Source organism: Xenopus tropicalis, chromosome 8, assembly GCF_000004195.4.
Source record: "Xenopus tropicalis strain Nigerian chromosome 8, UCB_Xtro_10.0, whole genome shotgun sequence".
In the NCBI taxonomy this organism is placed as follows: Eukaryota; Metazoa; Chordata; class Amphibia; order Anura; family Pipidae; genus Xenopus; species Xenopus tropicalis.
The window spans coordinates 76,019,712-76,032,911 of NC_030684.2; the positions used below are offsets into that span (position 1 = coordinate 76,019,712).

The 13,200-nt window shown below is 34.9% G+C and overlaps 1 protein-coding gene across 2 annotated transcripts in view; it reads left to right on the forward strand.

Moving 5' to 3' along the window:
* wdr62 (WD repeat domain 62) overlaps positions 1–13,200 on the forward strand; it is a 35,804-nt gene that overhangs the window by 16,984 nt on the left and 5,620 nt on the right. For both annotated transcript variants that reach the window (XM_018096859.2, XM_018096858.2), the window contains exons 16-26: positions 110–182; positions 2,681–2,792; positions 3,600–3,663; positions 4,729–4,851; positions 5,215–5,336; positions 5,787–5,839; positions 6,589–6,813; positions 7,100–7,248; positions 9,432–9,532; positions 11,444–11,587; positions 12,304–12,424. In XM_018096859.2, coding sequence (XP_017952348.1) covers positions 110–182; positions 2,681–2,792; positions 3,600–3,663; positions 4,729–4,851; positions 5,215–5,336; positions 5,787–5,839; positions 6,589–6,813; positions 7,100–7,248; positions 9,432–9,532; positions 11,444–11,587; positions 12,304–12,424 — 1,287 coding nt within the window. The remainder of the gene's footprint in view (positions 1–109; positions 183–2,680; positions 2,793–3,599; positions 3,664–4,728; positions 4,852–5,214; positions 5,337–5,786; positions 5,840–6,588; positions 6,814–7,099; positions 7,249–9,431; positions 9,533–11,443; positions 11,588–12,303; positions 12,425–13,200) is intronic.

Consider the following 13,200-nt stretch of genomic DNA (forward strand, 5'->3'; position numbering starts at 1 on the left):
AATGTATGAACATGCTTTTTTTTTTACATTATTGGAGTTTCATGGGAATTAGAAGCTCTTAAATGTATCCCGCTGTGACCCAACCTTAAATAATGATTTTGTTTCATAGATTGTACAGTATTTCAAGTGGTAAACAAGAGAAGATTCTTAAAAGCTCTCCAAATGGAGGGGCATTACTAAAGGTAATGTACCTTCAATGTACCTTCAAAAATGGAATAACTCTAAATATGCCATATGTTTACATACATGGGGCATTTTACATTTATGCAAATGTAAATGCAAAAGATCCTTTGAAAGTGATCATGGATTTAGAACTGTAAATAAGCATTTTAGTAGAGTATCAATACAATAGATCGAGCAGGATTCTGTAGGTAACTGTGTTAAATAGCCAAACATAGAATCATAAGTTCCCTCCTTTAGAGTAAAAATGCCTTTTTAATATATGCCTTCTAATGTCTTTGCAACTTTATGATATAAGTCATGGATGTATATTTACCTTCAAAATGGCCACATCCTTGACACTCTTAAGATGAAGACACGCTGGGTATCACTGACCCCATTAGCCTGTTTGATGCCATCGATGTTTCTGCATTGAATTCAGGCAGTAATATGACCTACTTCACCAGGGAAAACTGAGCTTTGCCTATGCTTTGAATTTCCAATATTGAAAATATAACATTTGCAAGCGATGCTGAAAACAATAGTTCACGCTTAACTACCATCAGGGTTGACAACTTTTTTGGAATAAAAATACAGACCTTCCTATATTTTTACATCTTCCCTATTAATAACATGGGCATCAAACACGGTTTAACTAGCCAGGCTGGTAAAATACCAGCCAAGAGGCAAACCTACCTACCAATATACTTTTTTGGCACAAAGGTTTTGACTGTATAATAAAAAATGGCCACAAAGGCAAACTCACAATTATTTCATCAAAACAAAAAACTGACCACAAAAGAAATCTTGATCTAACCTTATCACGTAATTTTGTTATACTTTTCCTGTAACAGGAGATGACAGGACATGAAAGTGTTATTGCTTGAAAATCATTTGCCCTCTTTTGCAGTAGTTTCTCCCATGAGTTATAAAATGAGCACTACAGTGGTTACCAATTTGTTTTTAGTAAGGGTTAAATATATATTAGTTTGGGGCAGTACAAAGTACGGTTTTATTATAATAGAGAAAAAGGAAACCAATTTTAAAAATCTGACGTATTTGATTCCATAATTTGGAGCTTTCAGGATAACTGGTTTCCGGATAACGGATCCCATACCTGTACAGGTAAAGGACCTGTTATCTAGAATGCTCAGGACCAAGGGTATTCCCGATAAGGGGTCTTTCCATAATTTGGATCTTTATACCGTAAGTCTACTAAGAAATCAATAAAACATTAATTAAAACTAATAGGATAATTCTGCATCCAGTAAGGATTAATTATATCTTAGTTGGGATGAAATACAAAGTACTGTTTTATTATTACAGAGAAAAAGGAAATCAATTTAAAAAATCTGAATTATTTGATTAAAATGGGAGACGGGCTTTCGGTAATTCGGAGCTTTCTGGATATCAGTTTTGCCGATAAGGGATCCCATACCTGTATATCTATTTATAACCTTGCCTTGAGAAAGCTTTATGCAAAACGCACATTGGTGGGAATCTTTGATTTTATAGTGAATTTCTGTAATTGAGTAATCCCTACCTTTTAATACAAACCAGTACAGTATAATTTCAGGGGGTTGCTGGGAAATTTTCAGTGATATGCATGTGCTTCAGTTCTCATTCTCCTTTTCTTAATCCAAGGGGACCTGGATTTGTGGTTTTTCAGGCAAGATAGTTCTCTCTATTGAAGTAGGGAAGGGAATACATGAGACCACAGTCTCTGGCATCCTGCCTTCTCCTTCTTGTCCCATGTATTCTATAGCAATTCCAAAGAGAGAGTAGTTTTGGGGACACCTCTACCTTCTAGAAATTTCCTATTTCCTAACTTTTATCCGGATGAAATACAGGTCCAATTTATTTTTGTGGCAATTAATTCTCATTTTAATTGGAGCATTGGCACTTTTCAACAGTGGATTAAGTTAATTAACTCCTTCAACTTCAAGTGGCATGATCACTTTATGGTAGTTAATCAGTTGCTATAGATTATATTGTTATTGATTAATCATTAATAATTTTATATATTGATTTATGTGGGTAATTTTTCATTTTAATTAGAGCACTGGCACTCTTTATCAATGAATCAAGTTAATAAACTTCAATTTTAATTGGCATGAGCACTTTTTGGTAGTCAATAAATTGTTTTATATTATATTGTGATTGATTAATCATTAATCTGTACCTTTTGCAATTGAGGCACGTGTCACTTTATTAGTAGTTGGGTAACAGTACTTTGTAATGCTTTTATAATTTAATTACTTGGGATTGATGGGAAATCCAGAGGGGTTAAATTTACTCTTTTCTCTTTTTCGACTTATTTATATTCTCATTAGGTCAGGAATCTTCATTTTATACCATGTTTGCCGCAATGTTGCTAAAAAGCGAGGGGAAATAGTAAAATGTGGGATGTCTTAAGTAATTAAAAATATGTGCTTGCCATTGGCATGTTTTATAATTGGACCAAGGAAATAAGCTGAGAATAAGTTCTAATGGATCCATTTTAATCCTTTCATTATATTAGGTGCAAATTGATCCCTCTGGAACATTTTTTACAACTAGTTGCTCCAGTAAGAACATATCCTTCTTTGATTTGCTATCTGGAGAATGTATAGCAGAGGTATATGGCCATTCAGGTTAGTAGTACTTACATTGCATTTCTATTTATACATTTCCTTGTGCTAACAAGAAAGAAAAAGAAATAGTGCAAAAGTAAAAAATAACACATTAGCTATGTTAACACTGAGGTCCATATCCAAATCCTGAATGTTTTTACAGTACATGTATTTAATGGATAATGCAGTGCAGCTGGGTTGGTGACCAATCTGTTTGGCCATGCACATCCTGTTTAAGACTCTGATCTGGTCCTAGCATTCAGGGTACACGCTTCTTCTCAAATATTGCAACTGTGGAGCTACATGGGCAAACATTGCAGCCACCAACCCAGTTATGCAGTTCTGCAACTGGAGGGACAGGGAAATTTTGTTTTATGAATCCATGTAATTTGGTTAGGGAGGGAGCAGTGGACTAAACTGGGGCCCTGTGGTCTAAGTCTAATGGCAAATAGTGGATCTCCCACCTATGGTTTTCTATAATTAGCAATATAAAACTGCAACTATTCATAGTGGTTTTAAAGCTATTTGTAAATGCAGTCCTGATCTTTCTGTTCTCTGGGCCTATCTATAAAAAAAAAAAAAATCTGTTTCTTTTAATTAGCTGGCATGCAGCAATACAGAAGTCATAGGCAAGGATGCAGGAATATATGCATTAACACATACCATTTTGAATGAATACATATTATAAAAGTTGCTTAGAGTTATATTTTCTTTTATGATTTTCTTTCACAGTTCCACCTTAACATTTTACAATAACGTGTCATTTTTTTAAGCACATTGTGTCTTGGACAATCAAATATACTAAAATATATATATTTTTTAATGCAGATTTAGTGACTGACATGAAGTTTACAAATGACTGCAAGAGATTAATCACTGTGTCTGGAGACAGGTTAGTCTTGGCAATCTTATTTAATTTTATATGGCAGAAACTACCCATTCTGTAGCACCATTTAAGGGGATGATATAAATGACCTACTTGTGGGTGCAAGAGAGTTTGTACTTGATTGCCAGAATGTGGATTTTTAATTGAAAGGCCACTAATCTGTGTATAGAGCAAACTGGGCAGTAGTAACAACCTAAGTTCAATCTAACCTGTTGTGGGGCTGTCTAAACCTTTGAATTGAATCAGTCTTTACAAAAAGAATCTCTAAGGCTGTATCCCTAAGGCAATATATGGGGTTTGAAAATTGGTGGTAGTGCTTTATCTTTCTGTGCAAATGTCTAATGGTTTTGAATTGTCCTAACCAGTTCATTTATATCAGCAGTGTGTAAGTGTATGTAGTAAAATAAAAATATATTTTGTGTTCTTTTGAAAAAGGCAATGCATTTTTTAGCCAATCCTGTAAATAGTATCCCCTCTGTGAAGTAAGTAATTTGCTTAGTTGCACCAATAGTTCATCTTTAAATCTCCATAATGTACAGAGATGTGCGACATACATAGAAAAAAAAATAAAAGGGGTCATTTTCTTTGGCCCTAGACACATGTTCAAAAGCACCAAGGCAGCACTTGTTGCAGGGTCTGACTGCCTTCTGAGCTTAGCACCAGATGGCAGCACTGTATTCATGGGGGGAATGCATATAATAATATGATTAAAACTTGAAATAGTTTATGGTTAAAGATTGCCTTTTCTAGAAAATATTAGAAAGTTGGAGTTTATCGCATGACCTGTATTCCTTCATCAGTTGGAATTATTGTCTAGTATTGAGAAGAAACGTCCACAGTGGCAAATGTAATTTCTGCAGGAAAGCATTGGTTTTGTTATGTAAGTAGGTACTTGAACTAAAGGTTGATGGTAATGATCTTTCATTACCTTGCGAGAGGGTACTAGTACTTTAATAATGCTGATAAATAATCGTTTTAACATCCAAAGTTAAGTAAATCTGTCTTTGTATAATTTGATCTTTATGACTTTTACATGATGCTATATTTATATAATATACATTTTTGTTGTAGTTGTGTGTTCATCTGGAAACTGGATCCTGCCATGACTGCCTGCATGAAGCAGCGTCTTATTGAATTGGGCATTTTTGGGGAACAAAAGACTACATGTTATGACGAATGCCTGCTTAACAACCGGTACGTATGTTTAAGCAAATTTTATATGTTTAGAATTCAATTTTTTTAGAGCATTCAAGGCCTAGTTCATTATGCAGCCTTGCAGTGCTGGCTTTAATTCAAACCTGGGGCAATATATGTAAGGATTTTTGTATGTTCTCCCTTTGTCTGCTTGTGTTTACCTTTGGGTACTTCAATTTCACTCTACTGTTCAAAACCATACAGGCAGGTTAATTGGCTCATGGTGATTAATTTATGTAGAAGAAAATAGTATTACCGGTACTATATTTTTGTATATATAAAAATATAGTATTTGCCTGGATAATAAACAGACATTCCTGCCCTTCTATTTATCCATACCTTTTTATTTTTTTTTCACTACAGGAGAGAGACCTACATAACAAACTTGCTTGGGGAAAGTGTTCAAAATGAAATATTTATGGACAGCAGTTACGAGACTGATGATTCCTCTACACAAACACCATCAAAGAAGACCAATGAAGCTGGTAAGGCAAAAAAACTTTCCATGTTCTATGTATTATATGTTATGCTGTTGAATTTCTTGTTAATTTGTTCATGTTTTGTAGATTTCTGCATAGGAATGAGTGATATGTCTAGTATGGTGTAGGCAATATAATTAATTTTTCTCCCACATGCAACTTTCAAACTGTATAAGCCTGAGCAGAATCATAAACAATAAGAAACTGGAAAACTGAAGCCTCAGTCAAAATTATTTTTGTTTGCTGGGAGCAGTGACCCCAACGACCAAATACCATTTTCAGTTCAGGCTGAAACGAGACAGAATAGTAAGAGTAAATCTAAAAATCATAAAAAATGAAGACTAATTGAAAAAGTGTTTATAAGTTAACTTAATCTATACACCTTTATACTTTTCAGACTTTGAAATTCATGGAAAAATGAATGGATTTTTATTATGTATACTTTTTTTCTTTAAGATCCAGCCTTTTTAAAGACTAATGGGAAAATGCCCTTGTGGGTGCGAAAGCTGGTGAGTTCAGCCTACTCTGAATTATTTTCTTGTACAGGTATGGGACCCATTATCCAGAATGCTCGGGAACAAGGGGATCTCCATATCTAGTCTACTAAAAAAATCAATAAAACATGAATTAAATCCAATAGGATTGTTTTGTGTCCAATAAGGATTAATTATATTTTAGTTGGGGTCAATTATAAGGTACTGTTTTATTATTATTATTATTTTATTATTATAACTGCTAGGTTTCATACCCCAACTCTTGTCCTTGCAGTATTTATTGGAAATGTAATGTGAAATATACCCCCTTCCTTTTTGACATGAAAAGTAACATAAACACTATCTGAACTTCCAATTTTTTTTTTTATTTTATTTTTTTTACCTGATTCCACAGATTGAAAGGAATATCTTATGGAAACAATGCCCTCTGCTTTCTGAAGAATCTGCTTCACTCACTATGAAAAGCAGAGCACTTTAAGTCCCAGATTCCATCACTTTACAATGGAACACAAGGGGTTTAGGGTGGTTTGCATGACTCTGCCAACCTCCATCTGTGGAATCATGTATATCTGTGTAAAATAAATATTTGGACGTTTACATAGAGATTATGTCAAAAAGGTGGTATTTGTTTTCTTTACAATGTACAACCTGAGCATTTCAGCAAATGGACAGATTTTTTTTGGCACTGTTTTATTTTCATGCTACAAGGTATGTTACATTTTGAAATTGTATTTATGGTGCACTACTTAATATGTCTCTTATAGGATAAAGACCAAGATCCTCTGCTTAATCAAAATACAATTAACGTATATCAGCCTCGTGGGCGTTGGGCTCAAAGTGATAGCAACATTATTATCATGAAGTCTTTAGACACAGAAGATAAAAGTTATTGTTTTAGCCCAGATCAAGAGGAAACTGGACATTTTTTTCTACATGACAAAACTGATTTTGTGTTTGCTGAGCCACAGAACTTTCAGCATCTCTTGGAGGTGAGTGCTATTCTTAGAGAGCTTTATCTAAATAGAAACTTTCTACCTTTAATTTAAAATGTACCTATGTTCTACACAACTCTGATTAATACAAGGTAGTGTCAGTAAAAGTAGACCAGTGGTAAGAAGTAAAATTAAAGTAACTGCGCTGTTTTTGCTTTGTTTAATACCAAAACACAGGGAACTTATGTTTTCAGCCATTGGAGATTTAATACAGTATAATATACAACTGCTGTAAAATCCAAGCCTATTCTCAATAAATCATGAAGACCCTTGCTTTTTGTAGTCGGAAGAAAGAAATGTTCACTCATTGGCCAATGAGACATGTGTGCAGGATTTGTCTGATGAAGATTCTGATGTTAAATCACATTCTTTAGACTCAAATGGTGGCATTTTTTACCCTTCATCTCTGCAGCTATCTGGACAAGAAGAAAGGTGAATTTTATGCTTATATTCTTAAACACCTGTTCAAATAGGAATAAATGTTACAAGCTCAGGAAATTGTTTGTTATAGAATTGTGATTACACCAAACAATTTCTGCACAGGATACAAATGTTGTAGAGACAAGGACTGCGCATGCGTGTGTCATCTTTAAATAATAATAAAGACACTTTGACAATGGGGATTTTCTGATTAGATTGCACTGGGCCAAGATGTTCTTTCAAAAACATCCGCACTAGAGAGTAGAGAAGATCCATGTTCACTAAAAACACCAGGCCTTACCAGACCAGTTTAGCTTAAAGGAACAAAGATTTAAAGATTAATAAAGCTCATTGATTTTTGCAGTATTCACAAATTCCTGTTTTGTCTTAACAGTTTCTTGTTGCCTTTTGCTTTGTTATAAGGACCATTTTTGTCTTATTTGATGATAATTTAAATTTTAACTAGATGCTCTCCCATTTGTTTCTGGTATATTGTGCAAACAAAAGGAATTCTGGGAATGAATTCCAAACTCTTAAAAAAATCCCATTTACATGGGTTTATCCTATAGGCTACAGCTGGTATATTGTGCATAAACTTTTCTCTTACTTCAGAAGTAATAAAGAATTGTCTACACCAAGCACCCAAGTAAGGGTACCAGATCATCTAAGAAATTGGGGATAGTTCTAGAAAAGCTATCTATTATAGCTCCACCGATTTAACAATTTTCAGTTGATTTAATAAGTAAAACTTGGGCAATGTGCAATGCAACTTCAAGTGGAAAGCAGTCACCAAGCCTCTGTAAATGTGAATGAAATTGTACATGCCCCTCTTTCGTGAATATATAAATGTGACATTGCTTTGGGTTTAATTGACCTTTATATTTATGTTGTTACTGTAAAGGACTCTTTAATATGTGGCTACATATCCCTACCACACCCTTCTATTCAGTGGATATGTATGTGTAGGTGTGCTAAAATATGTTACATACTAATTGGGGGTGGGATAATGGTCAAGGAAGACCTATCAAAGTAAGAATCACAGGTTAGTGGGCATGGTTAGCAAACAAAACAAATGTACAGCACCACGTGTCAACCAATCAGGCGCAAGAATGAAAATTTACAGCCAATCGGAACAGCTGACCAATCACAAGAAAATGGGCATGGTTAGCAGACAAGCTGATACTTCTCTGCTACTGACAGCTGTCATTCCCTTGTTCAAAATACAGCAACGATCTGTAAGTAGCACCAAGCTGCTTGTCAGGTCCTTATTGCATGATTCAATTCCTGAGGTGAACTGCTTACAGAGAAACTTAGTGATGTCTAGAAGTGGGGAGAGCCCTTCTAGATAAGGGGTCTTTCTGTAATTTGGATCTCCATACCTCCATAGCCTACTGAAAAATAAACCCAACAGAGAAAAAGGAAATAATTTTTAAAATTTAGAATTATTTGCTTATAATGGAGTCTATGGGAGATATACTTTCTATAATTTGGAACTTTCTGGATAATGGGTTTTTGGATAACGGATCCCTTGCAGAAATCCATGTTTGCGCATGTGCATTAGAGTAAACCCAGCAAATCTACTTTACTACGCATTTGCAGAACTGCAATCGCCAAAGGATAGAAGATGAAAGGTGCAGAGATGTCAGCGCAGCACTTAGGTGTCTTTTTCATAGACCGGTACAGTGTTCTCTCAAGGAAAAGCTATTTCACAGGGGGGTGCCTAACATTTTGGCCACCAAGTGAAATAGATTTTATTTGTCCTTTAAAGGGAGACTGAAAGAGGAAAAAGTAAATAGCTTAAGTATACAACAAATAATAATCACAATTGAACTTCTCTTCCTACTTGCAGGTCCCCATGTAACCGTTTACAAGTCTAGTTTTAGTGGCAAAATTACATTTGATAATGTTTCTCTAGATACTACTAAAAGTACTATTAAAAATAAGGTATAACGGTATAAAACCAAATTATTGCAAAAATGTATTTGTAGTACTTGTTTCAGTTGGCAGAAATTAAAACTTGTCTGTAGCTGCATTTGATCTATACTTCATAGTTAAGAAAAAATGAAAGTACAGTAGACCCTTTGCTGTGCTTAAAATATGTCTTTCTTCATGCAGATCAGGTGCAGTCTCCATTGTTATTTTAAGTACAGTTACTTGTCCACTTGTCTAACAAAATCTGTTTTTGCTTTTCAAAGTGACTATGCTATAGAAGAACATCAGATATTTTCTGACACATTTGATATGAGTGATGTCAGAACAATGCATGACTTCTTGCCCAGTTGCCACCAAGACAAAGGTAAATTAAGAAATGTGCATGGGAAACATGTCTACACATATGTTAATTTACTGTTCTGCATTACTCTGAGAGCAGAATTTGATATTCGGGTGGTAGGGTGATACTTTCACTCAGTTTCTTAATGAGATGAATTCAGACGTTTCTTGTGGTAAAATTTAAAATACAGCCTGGACACTCCACAGGACATAATTAACAACATACAATGTAATATACTTCAGTGTAGCATTTACAGTCCTTAAATGTTAAAGTGATACTGACACCAAAAAATTTCTTTTAAAAATATGAACCTACTTCCAAACCTACCTATAGGTCATGTTGACTTTTTTTTCCTAAAAGTCCTGCTTCTCTACATAAATCTTACTGAAGATCCTGAACCCGACTGTCTGGCAACTCGACTGTAGCTTCTTAATCTGTCAAAAGGACTACATCATTAACTGGGAGGATTCAGCTCGCCGTTTGCTTCAAAGAGTTCCCCCTCCCTCGCATAGCATCACATGGCGTTGTGAACTAGATAGCAGGCAGGCTTGATCTTTCCGTTGCCTGCCTACTTCAAAAGGGTTGTGCCCTCTCTTCTCTCTGCTCTTCCCATGAAGAATTAAATAGCAGGCCAGCTTAAGCTCTCCAGTGCCTGCCTGCCTGCATTACACATAGACAATGGAGCTGAGCTTGTCACACACCAGCTGAAAGCAGAAGGGGTGTTGCAGGTTTGTGATTGGGCATATTTATTCACTTGGGAGGCATTTAAATTAAAACCCAGAAGAGGGGAACAAACATGGCTGCTCCGTGGGTCTGTAATTCGTGCTACCATAATTATGAAGCGAACAAACTTTGCAGATTTAGTTTATAAGGAATTTAAAGCTGATACAAATTAAAACACAACAGCAGGTGTAAAAAAAATTAAGTGGCTGTCAGGTGAGAGAAATCTGCAACTACTGAAGGTTTACATGTAATTTTATGAAATCTGATAACTTAGTTGCTACAAAGCACAGTGGGGAAAAAAAACAAACTGATGTTGTAAGGAGAATATCAAGGGGGTGATTTATCAATGTTTGAATTCAATTTTTTTTCTGCAATTTTTTTTTTTTTGTGCACTAAAACTCCCAAAATGGAATTATGGTTCAAAAACTCGAATGTCCGAAGTTTATTAAGTGCAAAGAACCTGAAAACTTGAATAAAAAGTCAATGGACGTTGTCCTAGGCAAAGCCAAGTAATTTTTTTTCAATTTGAGATTTTCGAGCTTTTGAATTTGTAAACTTGAAAATTCCAGGTATTAAAGTTTTTGGTTTTTTTTTTTATTCAAACTAGTTCTCCATATTTATAAATAAGCATGCATTTGAGTTTATTCGAGTTAGAAAAAACTCTCCAATTCACAAACTCAAAACTTAATAAATAAGTCCATATGTGGTGGTAGTCCTTTTTTAAACAACTGGTTTCTTTTACAACCCATTCTGTATGTTTTTCCTCAAACACATTTTGGCAGCCTTAAATTGGTCCAGCTGTCCTAGTCGGTCTTAATCGGTCCTAGTTTTATGAGAAGCAATGTGTATGGCTACCTTTAGCTTAGCAGCAGGGTTTGCAGGACCAAGAAAATCATTATTTTGACCCAGTTGTTCATTTTCCCCATAGGACCCAGAGTAAGCTTTGAAAATTTCTTTCTTTTTAAAATTCCTTGCCATCTTAGATGTCAGCAGTGATACTAAGGCCCCCCATATGCTGACACACTGCTAGAGATTGTGCATTTGAGTGGGCACTTTTACTCATCTTGCTTTATTCTCTGAGTATTTACCTAATGAAACTTTAGGAACAATCCTATATATTTCATCTTCATTTTAATGCACTTCGTTCAAGGATTTAACTATTTAAATCAGTAGGTTTGCAGTCCTATATCTAAAATATTTTACTTTTAACAGATGAAGAATCATTAACATCAGAGACCTGTTCTGAAGCAGATTTGGATGAAAATGAATTGCCAGGCACCTCTCAGCCTCATACACCAGAAGAAGAAAAGTTCCTTCTGAAACATTTTGACACATTGATTGATGATTTCTCTGAAGGTGATTTTTTTCTTTTTTTTTTAGGTTTGTCACTCACTAGTATTGTCATATAATATGGATATATTTTCAGCTTGAAAATAGTGAAAAGCTATGCAATCTAGGCACTCCTACATGTTGAGTCCAAAACTATAAACTAAACATTGAAAGTCCAGGAAGATAAAATAAAATACCTTGCCTCTTTGCTTTGCTGAATGTGTGGAAAGAGTGCCTAGTCTATATTACGTACTAGCTTACTAGGGCTTCCTGGATAAATGAAGAGTGTAAATGTAATAATTAAACTATTAAATTGCTAAAAATCAATTCACAAACACAGAGACTGATATTTTTTGTATTCTAACAGCTATAGCTCATGAGGTACTGTTTGTATCGTAACAGCAGTAGCATATTGTTAATGTTCTTAGGCTTTAATCCACTATCCAAAATAAAGTAATTTCCAAAATGTCATTAGTTTTAAAGTTAATTTTAAATGTAATTCCAATTGAAAGCAGTACTCTGTCCCTGCTTGTTCTGTCTCAGTAAAAAATTGTTAACATAGATAGGAAACTTGCTTACAATGTTTATTTTATTAGGCAGCATTTTATTTTAGGGATAACATCCCCTTTTATAAGATACATCTCCACTCTAATTTGATGTGCTGAACTTCTTTGACACTGTTGGGTTTTAACTTGATACACGAAAGATAGATATATGATTAAGATTATAAAATTTACTTGCAGAAAGATTTGACTACTCATTAAAAGACCTGAAACCGCCAGATGACGACGACCATGACTTCATTCAGAATCCACGTCTCAGTTTTTCTGCCAAATTTCTCTCTCGCTGCCAGAAGACCAGCAGGTAAAGCAGTGTGCTCCTTCATAAAAGAATAAAAAGAGTTTGTGCTGGATCTGGGTTCTCAACAATTCATTATGAGCACAATCTTAAAAAAAAACCAAAAAACGCTTAATAATGTGTCTGGCCAGCCAACTATAAAGAATTAATTACAAACTAAAAGATTAGAAATATAAATAATTTATACTAGGGATGCACCGAACCCACTCTGAAGAATTTGGACGAATCCCAAACCGAATCCTAATTAACTTATGGTAATTAGGATCGGAAGGGGTTAAAAATTGTGAGCGCTGTGGACTGTGGATTCGCCCGAAACCGAATCCTTAAAAAAAAAAGGTGGAGTTGGCCAAATCCGGGATTCTGTGCATCCCTAATTCATACATTTCAAATCATAGGAAAATTATATATATAACTACTTCAAAAATACAGTCCACAGAATCCATATAAGTGGTTTAAAAAGGCACGGTTTCCAACCAAGGTGCAAAGCTTTCAACACAAAAACTCCATAATCATGGCCAGACTCAACTGATGGAAAACATATGTACAGACCAACTCCACAAAACAAGCAGAAGTTGAAAAACAGGGAGAGACTAGTGTGAGGGAAGCGTCTTCCTATACAGCATGGTGTTAATATTATGACTATAAAATAATAGCACAGTCTATTAAGAAGATAGAGCAGCAGTAATTATTGTAAAGTCAATTGCACATTCTATATAAGCCCTCAGGGGATGGCCATGTGTATTATTAGGGGGTAGCAGTGTAGGGACTTAAACAAGTCCGCG